The 17,659-nt window shown below is 40.1% G+C and overlaps 1 protein-coding gene and 2 long non-coding RNA genes across 3 annotated transcripts; 2 read left to right on the top strand and 1 right to left on the bottom strand.

Annotated features, from left to right (window-relative positions):
* LOC120311198 lies at positions 1 to 8,502 on the top strand. The gene is made up of 5 exons (XR_005557552.1): positions 1 to 94; positions 2,180 to 2,295; positions 3,211 to 3,330; positions 4,280 to 4,360; positions 7,929 to 8,502. It is a non-coding gene; the product is annotated as an uncharacterized LOC120311198 (long non-coding RNA).
* Positions 8,503 to 9,923: 1,421 nt separating this feature from the next.
* On the top strand, positions 9,924 to 11,474 carry LOC120311203. Its single transcript, XR_005557553.1, has 2 exons — positions 9,924 to 10,323; positions 10,421 to 11,474. It is a non-coding gene; the product is annotated as an uncharacterized LOC120311203 (long non-coding RNA).
* Positions 11,475 to 14,057: 2,583 nt separating this feature from the next.
* Positions 14,058 to 15,474, bottom strand: LOC120311191 (hemoglobin subunit alpha-A-like). Its single transcript, XM_039350401.1, has 3 exons — positions 15,063 to 15,474; positions 14,763 to 14,967; positions 14,058 to 14,600 (listed from the first exon to the last, which is right to left on the bottom strand). Exons 1-3 carry the CDS (start codon positions 15,155 to 15,157, stop codon positions 14,472 to 14,474), a joined length of 429 nt encoding a protein of 142 aa, XP_039206335.1. The 5' UTR covers positions 15,158 to 15,474; the 3' UTR covers positions 14,058 to 14,471.
* Positions 15,475 to 17,659: the final 2,185 nt, after the last annotated feature.

Raw genomic sequence — 17,659 nt, 5'->3', positions numbered from 1 at the left:
GTAAAGTACATACACACAGCTGAAGAGGAAGCTGAGCAATAGTTAGCAGATTCCTCTGAAAAGCCTGGGACAGTCTCAATGGATCCAGAAAACGGTCTACATTTTGATATTAAAGCCATTAGAAATAATGACAATAAAAAAGAAAGCTATGGAAGGGCATGAATCATTCCCTTCCCCGTTTATGTATGATCAAGTATAATTGGAACTTGGAACATGTGAAGACAAAATTATCAGGAAAAAGTATACATTTGAGCTTAGTGCTTTATGCACTTAAGTGGCAGTAAATTTCATGGGACTTGGTACTCACACTACGCTCAATCAATTTAAGATCAGTTAAGTGATAACTGCAGTTATAATGTTATTTTTTTAAATTTTAATCTAGTGGAAAATCTAGTCCAGTTGATAGATTATGGTTTGACTTATTTTGTAGATCCAGAAAACCTGTTAATTCAATCATCAAGTTAAGCATGGAGGCAGCCTTACACAATTCTGACCCCTCTCTTCAGAAATACTTATGATGCCAAAGAAAATTGAGTTAGGATTAGAAAATGACCCACCGATTGAACCTGACAAGTTCCTAATTCCAAATCTTATCTGCATATTGTTCACAAATGTTTGAAAAGTAGAAATACAAATTTTAATCATTTTTAAATCTTCAACTATCATATGAAGACTGACACAACACTTTCCTCAGTTATTAATTGTTGTTTAGGGAGAAAAGACGGTGGTTGAACTTTCTTTTTGTCTGACTTGCACAACTCCTGAAATATTGAGTAATTCTCATAGATACTGTATAACCACATGTAAAAATCTCTTTGTGTAATTACTGTTTAAAAGATCAAAAATTGCTGTAAAGGATGTTGGGTTATGGTAACACTTGTAGACACCATCTTGACTGCCAATATCTGGAAGTGTAATCTAGTGAACAGAGAGTATATTGCTATATTTTGTCCACACAGAAAACATATGTGTATTGTACTTCTGCTTTTCACATACTCTTGTTCCGACTCTGAAGCATGCATTCCTCTGATGTTGTGTTGGATTTTAATCTTTTTGAAACATCATACTTGTAAATAATTTGGGAATAAATCTCAAATTTGCTCCCTCGAGACTTTAAGAATAAGCAAATAGCATCATAAGATGACATCCATGTTGTATGAGAAGGAATTTAAACATTTTGCCCTTCTCTTGACCTGTATACTCGCAACTTGCAACACCCTCTCACAGTAAAGCATATTAGAGATTTTTGTCTACTTTAAATTGCAGACAAGTGGAGGCAACACTTGCCCTCTTAAAGTCTTGATTTGGATCCAGTCCTTAGTCCCTGAACTTTAATGCCTTCTATGTTGGATGGGCAAAAAGAAAAGCTACTCCTTCATCACTTGAAAATCATGACATAAATAATTAGTACATTAATACTGCGAACATACTACAGTAGCTGAGCCATAGCTAGAGGTTCCCTAATGCTGAGAAAATGAATGTTAGCTATTTTCAACTCAACATGGCAGTTAATGTAGTGCTATACTAGTTTCTGATTTCTTTCTTCATGAATAAGTTTCTTAGTATTCCTTCTGGCCAGGAGTCTTCAAACTTGGCCCTTTTATGACTTGTGGACTTCAACTCCCAGAATTCCTCAGCCAGCGTGCCTGGCTGAGGAATTCTGGGAGTTGAATCCACAAGTCATAAAAGGACCAAGTTTGAAGACCCCTGCTTTTGGCAATAGTCCACTGCAATGGTGAATTGTACCTTAAAGAGGATGCAAAAGATTTTGATTAATGTGCATGTTTTTTTGGGAAAAAAATCTCTATCTAAAAAGATAAAGCCAATAATGTACTACAATATTTCAGTTGTATAGTAAATGATGGAACAAGACAATTACATTCTCACTAAGAAAGAAGTCAATAATTTAATTAGAAGGAAATTTCTAATGAAAGATATTGTGGCCCTGAAAGGATTTTAGAGACCAACATTATAGGCTGGGAGTATCGCAACTGCACTATGCAAATTCCAGAGTAAATAACTAATGTTGAAGTAACCCTTGTATACTGGGGCTCAGTTCGTCCTAAGAGAGCCCTTACAGAATTTCAGAAGAACAAAACTATTGAAACTTTCTATAGATCTGGTAAAAATGCATTGATTATCAAAGGTCTTATTTAACATTATTTCCGATCATGTGCAGAAACGCAATATACACCTAACATTTTGAAGGAATCATTATTGGAGTCCATTGTAAAGGAGTCACCAATGATAGCAAGTTTTCTTACTACAGGGTCTGGTGGTGGTGAAAGCAATATGGTACGTTTTCCTATCATGGTGTGCTTAAAAATGAAATGAAACTAATGAAGTGCACTGTTAGAAAAGGATGGATTACACAGATTACTTGATCCTCAGTTTTGTTGCTTCCAGATGAGTACAGATAATAAGGGACTGAGATGACTCCCTTACTGACAGGATAACCCCATGACCAGGCAGTTATTATTCCAATATTTTATAGCACGTTCCTATATTGGTTGCAATTTATTTAAGGACATCCTATTTCCTACAGTGAATGTTGAAGTATCAAAAACCTTGAATTACTGCTTTGGTTTCCAATGCCAATTTATGCTGGAGAAATACTATATTCTGTCTATAACTATACATTGAATAGGATAAGAAACTTCTAAGACAGTGGATACACTAGCAGGTCAATTTTTTTTATTACTATAAACATTTTCAATACTATAACGAGAAAGACAAACTGTCAAGAGGTAGGACAAAATCAGCAAGCAATGCTGGTGGCCTTTTCCAGAGCAGCATACATTAAAATAATACATTTCTAGAATCCTGCAACGTACCTATCTTCAATACCCTTCCCCCCCCCGGAGTATTAGAACTTCTCATTGGTCCACAGGCATTCTTAGGAAATTAAATTTCTAAATGACTACATAGCCCAATACTTTAAACAAAATGTGTCCTGAAAAGAAGTCAGAGGTAAACTGAAGGCCATGGTAAGAAACATCCTAACTAGTTTATATTCCACAAATGGACCTTTTGACGGCTGTTTTGTGAATGGGCAAAGGCAGCTCAGCTTGGGAATGCCTATCAGACACCGAACACACAGCAATAGATTTCCTAGCAACACCATTTCGGAATGTTTAAATTAATTATTTGTTCTTGGAACTGATACCTTCTTGTGTGTTTCAATATGAGTTATTGTATTGTTTTTCACAGGAAAGATGTCAGGGCAGAACTATACCTTGTGTAGAGAAGATAGTGACTACCTCCTTGGAAACTGAATTAAAAGAAAAAATGAAGAGACTGATATTTAAAAAAAAAGTATTGGCAAAAGAGGTAGGGTTAGTTGTTACCTACAACAGTAAGTGATCTAACTCCATACAGGTAGTCCTTGGCTTACAACAGTTCACTTAGTGACTGTTTGAAGTTACAGTGTCACTGAAAAAAGTAACTCATGACCATTTTTGATCCTTACAACCCTTGCAGCCTCCTCATGGTCATATGACCAACATTCGGATGCTTGGCAACTGGTTCGTATTTATGACGGTTGCTGTGTCCCAGGATCATGTGAACACTTTTTGCGACCTTTTGACAAGCAAAGTCAGTGGGCAAGCCAGCTTCTCTTAACAATTGGATTATCAACTTAACAAGTGCAATGATTCACTTAACAACTGTGGCAAGAAAAGTCATAAAATGGGACAAAGCTCACTTAACAACTGTCTCACTTAATGACATAAATTGTGGGCTCAGTTATGATTGTTAAGTTGAGGACTACCTGTAATTGATGCCTTATGTCCACCCATGTCTTCTAACACTTCGGCTGTAGCCTCGATAACTCCTCCAGAACTCAGTACCAAATTCTAATTTGCATTGTAACTAAAGTCAAACATGTATTAAATACGTGACAGTTAATATTGTTTGTAATTAGCTTAATTTATATCATAAAATACAGATTAAATCAAAGTTTGGTTGTCCTGAGACCTGTCCTGAGACCTGTCTTTCCAAGCATTATATCCTTCTCCAGACAACTATCTTGGCATAGTGTGTCCAAAGTAGGATAATTTGAGTTTGATTATTTGTATCTTGAGTGACAACTCTGATTTATGTGATGGTCCATTTGTTTGATTACTTTGCTGTTCACAGTATTCTCAGGAATTTTCTCCAGTACCAAAGCAAGATACGTTCTGTCTTGCTTCACCAACTTTTCTTCCATGGAATATCCAAGGAAAACCAATGGTTGCACTATTCTGATCATTCTCCTATGTATACCATTATTAATTTCTAGTTACAAGAACATAAAAAAGAGATAGCAGCTCTAAGAGAGATGATGATTAATATGAAATCATCTGAAGATCATGATTTTGAGGTGAGTTCATAATGGGTATTTAATGAAAAAATATAAAATAGGGGAAAAACAGAGAGGGTTGAGGTGTGATTTCTGTTTAACAATAAGCAAAATTTAGAAGAGAGAGAGAGAGAGAAATGACTGTTTTTGTAAAAATTAACAACACACTCCAGCCTCTGTGTTTTCAAAATCTTTTTTTTTTAATAAGAGGAAAAAAATAGGAGCAAACAGCAGAGAAGCTGTAGCAAATCGATTCTACTTTGTTAAACTTTGTGCAATCTTCTCAGAGGATTCAGCTAGCCATGATAATATTCTATATTGAGTATTGAAAAACAAGATTTATGTTAGTAAATAAGATGTTCTGTGTTAACAGCAGCTTGACCCATTCTCTGAGTTCAGATGATGTGGTAAACCAACTATAAAGATGGTTTAGAATGTTATCAAATATAGTAATTGGGTTGAAAAAAGTGATGAAAAGAGCATTTAGACAGAAGGAATTGTGCAAATTGATAGAAAGTATGCTGGGAAAATAAAGAGACAAAGATGAAGAACTTGTCCTTCTATTACAATTGGTAATTTTAAAAACCAATGTTCTCAAGTTAATACATTAGTATTGTTCATTAAATTTATATGCCACCTGATTTTCTACAACTATATTTTTATTTTGAACTGTTCCAAAAATGTATAATAATTTAATAGTAATCTTTGTGTACATACAAACGATTAGTCTGTATTTTTTTATTTATTAACACAATTCAGCACTGTTTAGCAGAAGTTATAATGTTAGATATAATGAACCATTATTGGTGGTAAAGATTATGCTTTAACTTTCTGCTTCAGATACACAAGGAAAGAATTAAGTTCATGCATTCTGCTAAGTAGTAATATGATCTGTCTAGTTTTGGCTTATGCATTATGTAAATCTGGACAGTTTGGTTTATAAACCATGAGCTATAACTAGCATGGGTTATATATGAACTCAGTCATTGGGGATTATTTAGCAAGCTTTAGTTAAAATAAGCCATGATTTAGCACAAATGTATGAACTCAGTTATTGTTTCCTTCAATAGCTGTGTAATACAGTCTGTTTCTATTTTACCTTAAATGAATGAAATTGGGTAAAAGCATCTTACTCAAAATTGGATAAAAATATGTTACTTAAGATTGCTTAGTTTCCATAGTAGATCTAAGTGTGAATATGAGGGATTCCCATTATTTCAGAATATTTATTTATTTATTTATTTAAATGATTTGTACAGTATGGTTGCCCCGCTTGAAAAATATAACTCTGGGTGTCTAAGTTATGGTTAAAAGCAAAAAAGGTAAATAGTAAACATAAAAGAACCATAATAAAGTATGAAAACAGGGCCCAAAAGCGCCTAAAACATGTTAACAATCCTAAAGCAATTTTCTAGTTTGTCGTCATCTATGATCCTAACCCAGGGTGGGGGGAACAAGTGTTTAAAGGCAGCAGGGACACATCATCCAAATCTTAGGAGCTATTCCAAAGATTTGGATGGGGTGTCCCTGCTGCCTTTAAACACTTGTTTTTTTCCCCCCTGGGTTAGGATCATAGATGACTGCAAACTGGAAAATTGCTTTAGGATTGTTAATATGAGAGTGAAGGCACACACTTCCTGGGTCTCATTAGACGTCACTATTTCCTGGAGGGGCCTAAAGCATACTGAGTTTGTCAGATCTTGTGGGATGGGAGACATAGAAACTACAGCACATGGCCTTGTACCATGAAGGGCTTAATAGATAATAATCGGCATTCTGGCATTGCACCTGGAAGCCTATAGAAACACAGTGCATTTCACAAAGTAATGGTACCACTCCCACCTCTGCATTCTGAACCAATTATAACTTCCATATTGTCTTAAAAAAATAACCCCCGTATAGTGTGATGCAAGTATTCTCTGTGGAGGTGACCATATCTAGGAATGGGCATAACAAGACGATTCCCAATCTAGGAATGGGCATAACAAGACGAGGCTGTGCAAGAGGGCTCTTGTCTTCAGTTGCCACCAGTTCTTCAAGCAAATGGAGTAAGATTCCTAATTGTATACCAGGTCTGTCTGGCAGAGTGCTATTCTGTTCAGAAGTAAAGCAGTCAGTCTGGCTTGCTTGGACTGAATCAAAACCTATTATTTCCCATTCAGACCTACAGAGCCAACCAGTCACTGGAAAAGAACTCTGAGAGCATCAAGTGATTGTCCTGATGCAGAAATATAAAAGTTACATATACCCCAGGCTGATGGGGCCTCATTTAGTAGCTTCCTACAGAAATTAAATAATAGCAAAGAGAGTAGAGACCTGAGGAAACCACCCAAGTAGGGGTCTACAGCTAGATTTGTCTCCCCTCTCCCACAACACCAACACAAATCAGCCTTAGAAAAATGAAGAGAACCACGTCAGCATTATACTCTCCATTCCCAATTCTAGAAACTAATCCAGAAAAATACCATAATTAATGATACTACAGCTGCTGAGAGGTTAAGGAAGGATCGGATGGATGCATCACTCCCATCCTGCCCTGCCACAGGTCATCTATTAGTAGGTTCCTAAAAAGAGACGCTGGACAGGACAAAAATTATACAGATTTGTTGGACGTAGAGATGATTTATTGAGGAAGGAGTAGACTACCATCTTTTTAAGACCCAGCAAAATGACTCCCTCCTTCAAGGATACATTCATTACCCCCGGATCCAACTACATGTCATCACCTGAGAGGCATTAAACAGCCAAGAGAGACATGAATAGAAAGGTGATCATAATTACAGTCCTGAGGACTCTGACCACTTTCTTGGAACTGAGAGGCTCAAACTCCCTCCAGGTACTGATAATTGGATTCATGCCCAGTTTAGATCCAGATCTAACATCAGTTACAGAGCTGGTCTTCTACCCTGGCTGAAGTGGAAGTCCCTTCAGCTGTAACAAACCGCTATGTCAACAGGTTGTCCAAAGGGAATTCCAAGACTCTGCAAATCTTCCTCAGGTTCCTGCAACTTCTGCATATCCATATTGATAGGCTTATCCAACCATTTCTAAGGCACATCCTGACCACATGCTTGAGTGCCATTGCAAAAAATAAAAGCCTTCCACTTCCATTTATGGCTTTTAAAAGTCACTTGTTCCTTTTCTTTCTTCTGTAAAAATTTGACTTTGTTCCTCCAACTACAATCTGTTTATTTCTTTCCATATTGTTTTCTCTTGTTTGTTTCAGAGTGACAGTTGGCCTTAGCACTATGAAAATTCTCTTCTTTAATCCTTTACTTTCTTTCCATTCTTTTAAACTCTGTAGAATTGTCCAGCAGGATATCTTATACTATTGTTATTAATGATTAACTTAGGATTTGCTGGTAGATGAATTTGGTAACAGTTACTTAACTCTCCTCATCCCCTATGTTTTGTTCAGTCCTTCTCTGATGGAATATGTAGGATATACAATGATTTCAAATTCATTTCATGCTAAGTAAGAGGGGGTTTTTTTAGAATGCAAAGATTTTTTAGAATGTAATGTAAAAAAAGTGTAGAAGAAAATAATTTTAGTTAACTGATGTTAAGTAATTGCTGTTATTTTTCATAGACAAAGAAGAGATCAATAGGATCAGATGAGTAAATACTACAAGAAATATCAACCTTTACAAACTTATTTATTTCATTTTTTTCTCTTATTTTTGCTTGAATTTGAGAGCTGCGCTGAGAAGCGAATTGACTGAGAAGACTATGATATACTTAGTGCTAAACTAAGCGGGTTCTGAGAACATTACTAAACTGCACTCCCTTTTGAATAAAATTCCCTTTAAAGTACAAAGCATTATACTTTTTCAAAAGTACTTCCATATGCTTTTCATGATGTTCACTACATTTGTTTTTTACATTTAGTTACTTATGAATATGAATTTTATTTATCCTGATTAGAATTTCTCATAAGTCCACACAATGTTCTGTGTAATATTCAGAATATTAATCTCATTCTTTGCTACATATATGTGGCTTTGTTTAGGACACATATTGATTGATTTATAAAGCACTGGGTCACCTAATTTGTTTAACTAGGGCTCAAGACACAAGATGCTACTGCTCCAGATAAAATGCAGCAGCAATTCATCAAAGGAACCTGTAGATGTCCTCATATTATAACAGAAGAAGCCAAGTCCTTGTTCAGTAAGCTGGTCTTTCTTAGTGGGTTTTACCCACTGGGTATTTTTGCAAAATACACAAGCCATTATCAGATCTTTAACTAGAAGAAATACACACACACACACACACACACACAATTTATTTTTACTGCATTCTGCATTAGCCAGAATCCATTTAGAGATTCTGTTTCTAGTCTCTCCATTAACAGAATGTTGAATAGAAGAAAAATGACAATGACCAAGGTCTGAAAACCAAGTCCCACAAAAATAATGTAAAAGATCTGAGAATATTTAGATAATAAAACTGAGTGGAGATAAGTGTCACAAAAAGAGCATCACACACATAAAAAAGATGTTTCAGTGCTCCAGAATGCTAAATATTTTTGTTGCAAGAAGGCGATACCCCTTGAATGGTAGGAAAAACTTCCTAACAATAGGCAGTTCAGCAGCAGTTCTACAGTTGCCTTGTACAAAGACCAAGCTCTCACCCATTCTTCCACCATTAGACCTTTTAATTCAGAATCTTTGGACGGATTTCAGCCAAGGAGTCTCAGTAGAAAAAAGATAGGGACAGACAGTGACATTTCAAGGTAATGTAACTTTTGTGCCAGCTTGGATTGATAAATCCTTGATTGCACAAAGTTGCTCTCATTTTATCCCCAATCTATAAGTTAGACAATCTTAACTCATCAGCTTAACAGTATAACAGTGGAATTTCCTTTCTTATTTCATTGCTGCCCTATTATAGTTTCAAGTGAATAAGATAACCTTTATTGTCATTTTTATACTGTGGGCACAATGGCACACATCAAAAATGAGATTTTGTTGCCCGCTCTCAAAGTGAAACATATACATGACACACACCTAATGGCACACCTAAACATACTATGAACAACATATATATAGACCCACATCTCTACATATACGTAGCAAATAAATATTAAATATTGTCCATCTTGAATATATAACGGAAGGAGGAAGCTTGAAAGTTCGCAAGGTTTGAATACATCAAAGAAAGGTCTACAAAAATTAAATATTGATTTGCCATAAAATCAATCTGAGAGGACCCACCTGGCAGAGGAAAGGTTTTACTATTTTATTTTAGATCTGTGCTATTAGAGCTTCAAAAGCTGTAAAGCCTGCAATGCTTTGTCGTCTATTATCTCAGTCTGATGATTCCCCCCCCCCTATCAGCTGGAAGTGGAAATGAGGCAAAGCTAGGCGGAATCTTTTTCCTTGTACACTAATAAACAAGAGACTACCAGCTGAAAGTGTTATGCCTACTGCAGCATAGGGATCAACAATGGGGCAGCAAATATTACGATAATATTTTAATATTACATCGGCATAAAAATGAGCCAGTTGCCAAACATTTTAATTTTGATCAAGTGACCATAGAGATGCTGCAACTCGTAATTATGAAAAACAGTCATGAGTCATTTTTTTTGTTGTAACTTTGAACGGTCACTAAGTGGACTGTTGTAAGTCGAGGACTACCTGCACTCTTCTGGACAATTAAAGGCCTGATCACCATCAGAATAACCTCTTGGTAAGAAAGAAGGCCTGGAAGAACGTTGTCTATGGGGTAGCGATCGGTCGGACACGACTTCGGGACACGACTTCGCAATTAACAACAACAATAAAGACCAACATTTCATCCCCAGTATTTTACAGGAGAGTGAAAACGGGGGGGAGGGGAGGGGGAGTTTCCGTCGGCACCTTGCAGTATTCCTTTGCACCACACAGCACAGCACAATGCCACAAAACACAGGGATTCACCTCCAGAGACTCCCTGACGGAGGCTAAGGGCGGAATTGGAGGAGGAAGCAAGACGCAAAGGTCTGAGGGGCTGCTGTGCAGGGCTTGCTCTTTTTTTTTTTTTTTTTAACCTAATAGCCAGAGGTCCCAGGCCGGCCACAGCTTCTTTCCTTTCCAGACTCCGCGAGATAGAGCGGCATGGCTTCGGGCGATAGAGAGAGAGGGCGGCGCACTCAACTCGTCCTCGGCTCCAAAGATTTCCCCGGGGAAGTTAAGAACAACAACCGTCCGCTTGGAGCCGCTCAGAAAGAGGCGGCAACTTCTTAACACGACAGGTTTCCTGGGACGTGAGAGCGCCTCGGCAGCCCGCGCGATACCCGCTTGCCTACCGCTGCGGTGCTCTCTGGTTTCCTTCCCCGCTCGCTTCTTCGCGGGCGTTCCGCAGCTCACCTGTCCGCCAAGAAGACCTAACTTCTCTCGCTTGGCTAGACGCCAATCTTCTGATTCGTTCTCTACCGCTTTCCTCTTTGCACGAGTTTGGCCCCGGCATTTGAGAAATCGTATCAACGAACAACAATGAGCCCAACCACCACAAGTTATTTCTCTTTGGGTAACTTCGCTTTCTCTTTTGGCTTCGTTGCTAAAGTGAGGAACGAGGTGTATCTCTAGGCCAGGGGTAGGCAACCTCGGCTCTTTTATGACTCATGGACTTCAACTCCTAGAATTCCTGAGTCAGCTATGCTTATTCAGGAATTCTGGGAGTTGAAGTCCATGACTCATAAAAGAGCCGAGGTTGCCTACCCCTGCTCTAGGCTAAGTGGCGAAAGACCACGCAGGAGAAATGTCCCGGAAATCCAGCATCCCAGCATAAGAAGACACTGGCCTCCGATCCATTTATCCTGTGGGCTGGCGGACCTCCGAAATCCTATTTTGCATCTTTTCTGTAGCCTACATTGTACAGTATAGCTAAATTGACTGTGCAGAGGGTGGGTCGTCGCCATCTTATTACAGTAATGGCAGTTCCTTTTTCTTTGTTGGCTTGCTTAAGCTCTAAGTTGTGAAAAGTGTTGATCGCAATTAGCTTTATCGAATGAATGAATGAATGTCAAAAATATTAGTTCAGTGTAAAAGGTTCCTATACCAATAGGCTGTCTAACTGTTTCAATAAACAAATTCTAGAAATTGTTTAATTCTTTAATTGGCTCACATGTCAATAAACTGCCTTTCACTTATTTAGAATGTAAAAATTCCCATTTTGTCTAAAAAAACATTAATTGAAAACTGACTCCCTTTTTCTGGGCATATTGCAACCAAATCTATGTGTATTATCTTTATTATTAACCTAATTATAAGGTTTGATGGAAAGATTTTGAGAATAATCTGTGGGATGTGGGATCACAGGACCTGGTTTGTTGGGAATGCAGGTATTTTTCTGACTCCCCGTAAAGTTTTTTATATAGTGTAGTTGACATACTGTAGCCAATTTACCCGCAACCCATTTCTAGAAAAAGGTCAGACAAGATTTCCCCTTCAAAAGCCATTTCTGCCATTTCCTCCTGATACTCTCCTATGCTTCCCCCTCATCTCTATGAAATTTATTTCTGACAAACAATTCTCATTAACACCAAACTGATTGGTGTTACAAGTAATGAAGTCTTTGAACTACCTCTCCTACTGGCTAGCTGAAAATACAGAAGCCTGTAGGTTTTTCACCTCCACTGTATTCTGCTTCTCTGTTTGAACTAGCCCCAACACTTCCCCCTTTCCCCTCCTCCAATTTCTCTTGTGAAATTGCAATAGCACAGACTCATATACCTTACAGGCTTTCTAAGCAGTTTAGTCAGCATATTGCATCCAACTATCTGGGTCATCATTTTACCAACCTCAGAAATGATGGAAGACTGAGTCAACCTTCAGCCAGTCAACATCGAACACCTGGCAGAGGGCAGCGTTACTCTGCAATACTTGTATTCTAATCATTGCACTACATCAACTCCTAAAAATGGTGCAGTGGTTAAATTGCTGGAGGGAGACCAGCGAGATCCAGGTTCAAGTCTCCACATAGTCACAAAAACTCTGTGTGACTTTGGCCCAGTCACTCTCTTTTAGTCCAGGTTATTTCACAGCATCACTAAGGTGGGATAAAATGAAGGGGGAATCCCTGTGTAAACAGTTCCTGGTGGGAAGGTGAGATATAATTTTAACAGATTTTAAAGGATTATCTTCAGGAATGTCTAGATAGTGCAAGCACTCCAGGTTTTTTTTTTCCACCTTGTAATCTATCCCATTCTAGAGTGCCCCTAGAGTGCCCCTATTCAGTAAGTTACAAACAACACAACATTGAGCTCAAAAACCAAACAGCTGCATTATGGTTCAGCATTTTGCATGAGTGAAGCCACCATGTTCAGTTTGGTGGTGGGGGGGCATATTGAAAGAAGTTTCTTCATCATTAGGTCAGTGATGTCCCACAGTGGAAAAGTGAGATCCTTTCTTTGCAAGGGGCTACCCTATCCCATCCACTTCATAGTGCTTTACAGCGCTTTCTAAGCAGTTTAGTCAGCATATTGCCTCCAACTATTTGGGTCATCATTTTACCAACCTTAGAAATGATGGAAAGCTGAGTCAACCTTCAGCCAGTCAAGAACGAACTCCTGGCAGAGGCCAGCGTTACTCTGCAATACTTGTATTCTAATCATTGCACCACATCAACTCCTAAAAATGGTGCAGTGGTTAAATTGCTGGAGGGAGACCAGCGAGATCCAGGTGTGTGACTTTGACCCAGTCACTCTCTTTTAGTCCAGGTTATTTCACAGCATCACTAAGGTGGGATAAAATGAAGGGGGAATCCCTGTGTAAACAGCTCTTGGTGGGAAGGTGAGATATAATTTTAACAGACTTTTAAAGAATTATCTTCAGGAATGTCTAGATAGTGCAAGCACTCCAGGTTTTTTTTTTCCACCTTGTAATTTGTCCCATTGTAGAGTGCCCCAAGACTCATATTAGGCTCTCCCAGCTGATCCACAAAAGTCTTTATACTACAATATCTTCATTCTAGATGTGCTGTTGTAAAATGGACATAAACACTTCTAACTGCCATATCTTTCCTTATTCAAAATTTCACCAGTTTCATGTTCCAAATAATTAGCATTCACCAATGTAGGAACATTCTCCCTCCTGGCAGAAGGTTTTCTAGAATAAGCCTTGCTTACATGGATACCTGTTTTTTAAAGTCCAACTGCAAAAAGTGACAGTTAAACGTTCCTATAGTCCTTTGCTTAAATATGTTTGCCTGGATACCCCATAAAATGCAGTTATATGTAATGAGACTGGTGTGTTGGGCTAGTGTAACATGCTAGGCTGAGTAAAAAAACTACATTTTGATAATTTGTTATTATCAACAATAAATTGATGGGAAATTATAGGAACTCAGTCATCATCTTACCATGTTGTGTGAACCAGATCGTCATCTGAGAATTGCTGTTATTTGACCCCAACTATTTACTTTGATTAACCTGAGTGTAAGTTTTACAATGTTATGCAAATCCAAGTATTGCTTTTGGCTTGATTTGCTTAAGCTTTCCCCCAAATTCTGTAAGAAGTTGCCATGCACATTTCCAAACAAAGGCCATACATTTGAGTCATTCCATTCATACTTGACCCATTTTTCCTGCAATTGCTGCCCCAAAAACAGCAATGACCCCTCTCCTACAATGTGCCCACCCATTTCAAGAAGACAAATGTTTTCTGCCCGATTCAGAAGCGCATGCAGTACTAACAACGCAGCAGAATGACTTGGAACACACTGAAAAACACTATTGCACCTCTTTTCCTGTGCTTTTATTATTTGTTGTAATAATGAAGATTCAACAAGGGAGAGAAAGCAATGGAATCGATAATTGGCACAACAGTGGAAGTAGAACCAGGTCAGAAATTAATGGTGGTGGATGACATTAGGGTGGTTGAAAATTATCCACACATTTAGGAGCCCCCACCAAAGTTCTTCAGTTGCTCAGTCCCACTGCAGAGAGCTCCAACCTTGGCTTGGTCAATTCAGCTACGGGGCAACTAGCAATTCAGGCTCCAGCAGATACCCAAAGTAGAGTTCCACAAGTGAACCCCGCAGAGCAGAAGAGGTGCAGGCAAGAGATGTTGACAAGGTGAAGTAGGAGAGAGACCGGAGAGGAAGAGGGTCATTATTTCCGAGCACAGGCAGGGTGTGCACTCTCTTTCTAGCGGTACCTGGAAACCAGCACCTTGGCGACTTGGTCCAAGAACTTGTCAAGGGCCAAAATCACTGAGGGTTTGAGAGGCCCTCCGTTGTGAACGGCCATGGTTACCTCGAGGCAGTGGCCCAGCAGCTGCAGACAGGAGAGGGGTGCCAGTTAAGAGAGGCAGAGCCACCCAAAAGCCATCGACGGCTACAGGGATTCCCCGGCCACCCCAAGGGCTAAAGGCGAAGCAGGTGGCAGGGACGCATGCGCCCTCCTTCACCCCAATTCTGCTGGGAGAAGGCGACTCACCTTAAAGTTGACGGGATCCACACGAAGTTTATGGGCGTGCAAGTCGCTGAGCTCGGAAAGGGCTCCCGGCACATCGTCCAGGTTGTTGACAGCTTCGGTGAGCGCGTTGATCACCTTCTTGCCGTGAGTCTTGAGATCGCTGGAGCCCGGGCTCAGGTCGAAGTGGGGGAAGTAGGTCTTGGTGGTTGGGTACGCTATGAACAGTCTGCGGGGAAAGGGAGAGTGAAGGGAAGCCGGGGGGGGGGTGAAATCGCCGGGGCGATCTTGGCGCAAGCCGCAAGTGGGAAAGGGGGAGATTACCTGGTAAGGGTCTCACTCCCATACATTTCGGCATTCTTGGCCACAGAGACCCAGGCGGCCCGCACTTTGGCCTTGTCGTCATCGCTGAGCACCATCTTGGCGGGTTCGTGCCCTCGATAGCTGGGCTGCCCTTTTATCAGGCCGGGGAAGGCCGAGCCGAGCACGCCTTCGCCCTCCCGCCCAAAACACCACACCCTCTCCTCGCGGGGTGGGGAGTAAAGGCGCTGGCGAGCTTTCTCCGGAGGGGATCCCAGCCTCTCGCTTTGTCTTCCTCCCCCGTCTGTCCTCAGCCACCATCCACCCGTGCCCGCTGTCTGGAAATGGGACGGTTTTCCTACAACCGCGAAGCCCCCCCCCCGCGGGCGCAGTGTCTACCCTGAGGTCTCCTCCGTCAGAAGAGACCTGGAAGCCCCGGGAGACGGTGATGAGGAGTTCCTGAAGGACAGCGTTTGGCAAAATTGAGAGGATGGGCGGTGAAGAGAGGAGATCAGGTTTGACAGAGCCTTTAATTGAAGTGACTTCAGATCATGAAGGCAAATCCAGTTTGGGAGTATGGAAGAAAGTTTAGTTTGGAGACGAGTCCTCCTGCTCCACCACCATCCCTCCATCTCCAAGTATTCTCCAAGAGCTGGAATTATTGACACATTTCCCAGTGAGTGCATGTCCTTCTACTATTGAGAAGGGCAGGAGAGGGGGTGGGATTTCCTCCTGGAGCTCTTTCTCAAAGTAGGGAATCCCTACTCATCTACCTGATTGGGGGGGGGGCTTTGCTCATTGGGGGTGATGAAGATGCCCAATTCGAGCAGCAGCCAGGAGATGGGAAGAGGCTCCTCCTCTTATCTTCACAAAGCAGCTGCAGGGACATAGCTGCTCCTAGGCAGTGGCTCTGGGTGGGGCAGGTGAGGCTGATAAGTAGCAGAGCTGCCTTAAAGCCTCTTTCTAAATCCCAACCCCAGAATGAATGGATGCCACTGTCTGGATTCACTTACAGCATGGAAACCAGCATTGGTTGTCTGTACCAAGTAAGTCACCAGAAAGAGAAAGGGGCACTACTTCACTGAATATGGTGCCCCTATTCAGTAAGTTACAAACAACACAACATTGAGCTCAAAAACCAAACAGCTGCATTATGGTTCAGCATTTTGCATGAGTGAAGCCACCATGATCAGTTTGGTGGTGGTGGGGCATATTGAAAGAAGTTTCTTCATCATTAGGTCAGTGATGTCCCACAGTGGAAAAGTGAGATCCTTTCTTTGCAAGGGGCTACCCTATCCCATCCACTTCATAGTGCTTTACAGCGCTTTCTAAGCAGTTTAGTCAGCATATTGCCTCCAACTATTTGGGTCATCATTTTACCAACCTCAGAATTGATGGAAAGCTGAGTCAACCTTCAGCCAGTCAAGATCGAACTCCTGGCAGAGGGCAGCGTTATTCTGCAATATTTGTATTCTAATCATTGCACTACATCAACTCCTAAAAATGGTGCAGTGGTTAAATTGCTGGAGTGAGACCAGCGAGATCCAGGTTCAAGTCTCCACATAGTCACAGAAACTCTGTGTGACTTTGGCCCAGTCACTCTCTTTTAGTCCAGGTTATTTCACAGCATCACTAAGGTGGGATAAAATGAAGGGGGAATCCCTGTGTAAACAGCTCTTGGTGGGAAGGTGAGATATAATTTTAAAGAATTATATTCAGGAATGTCTAGATATTGCAAGCACTCCAGGTTTTTTTTCCCACCTTATAATCTATCCCATTGTAGAGTGCCCCAAGACTCATATTAGGCTCTCCCAGCTGATCCACAAAAGTCTTTATACTACAATATCTTCATTCTAGGGGTGCTGTTATAAAATAGACATAAACACTTCTAACTGCCACATCTTTCCTTATTCAAAATTTCACCAGCTTCATGTTCCAAATAATTAGCATTCACCAATGTAGGAACATTCTCCCTCCTGGCAGAAGGTTTTCTAGAATAAGCCTTGCTTACATGGATACCTGTTGTTTAAAGTCCAACTGCAAAAAGTGACAGTTAAAAGTTCCTATAGTCCTTTGCTTAAATATGTTTGCCTGGATACCCCAGAAAATGCTGTTATAAGTAATGAGACTGGTGTGTTGGGCTAGTGTAACATGCTAGGCTGATCAAAAAAACTACATTTTGATAATTTGTTATTATCAACAATAAATTGATGGGAAATTATAGGAACTCAGTCATCATCTTACCATGTTGTGTGAAACAGATCGTCATCTGAGAATTGCTGTTATTTGACCCCAACTATTTACTTTGATTAACCTGAGTGTAAGTTTTACAATGTTATGCAAATCCAAGTATTGCTTTTGGCTTGATTTGCTTAAGCTTTCCCCCAAATTCTGTAAGAAGTTGCCATGCACATTTCCAAACAAAGGCCATACATTTGAGTCATTCCATTCATACTTGACCCATTTTTCCTGCAATTGCTGCCCCAAAAACAGCAATGACCCCTCTCCTACAATGTGCCCACCCATTTCAAGAAGACAAATGTTTTCTGCCCGATTCAGAAGCGCATGCAGTACTAACAACGCAGCAGAATGACTTGGAACACACTGAAAAAACGCTATTG

This window comes from Crotalus tigris, unplaced genomic scaffold, assembly GCF_016545835.1.
Source record: "Crotalus tigris isolate CLP2741 ecotype Arizona unplaced genomic scaffold, ASM1654583v1 scf7180000017567.3851432, whole genome shotgun sequence".
Taxonomy (NCBI): Eukaryota; Metazoa; Chordata; class Lepidosauria; order Squamata; family Viperidae; genus Crotalus; species Crotalus tigris.
The sequence above is the reverse complement of the archived record's forward strand: the minus strand, read 5'-3'. Positions and strand labels throughout refer to the sequence as shown.

Excerpts from the sequence above, each read along its gene's own strand:
- LOC120311191 (XM_039350401.1), bottom strand. The coding sequence starts at position 15,157 with ATGGTGCTCAGCGATGACGACAAGGCCAAAGTGCGGGCCGCCTGGGTC. Across the intron at positions 14,968-15,062 it reads GGGAGTGAGACCCTTACCAG|ACTGTTCATAGCGTACCCAA; the intron begins GTAATCTCCCCC and ends CTTTCCCCGCAG. Across the intron at positions 14,601-14,762 it reads TGGATCCCGTCAACTTTAAG|CTGCTGGGCCACTGCCTCGA; the intron begins GTGAGTCGCCTT and ends TCCTGTCTGCAG.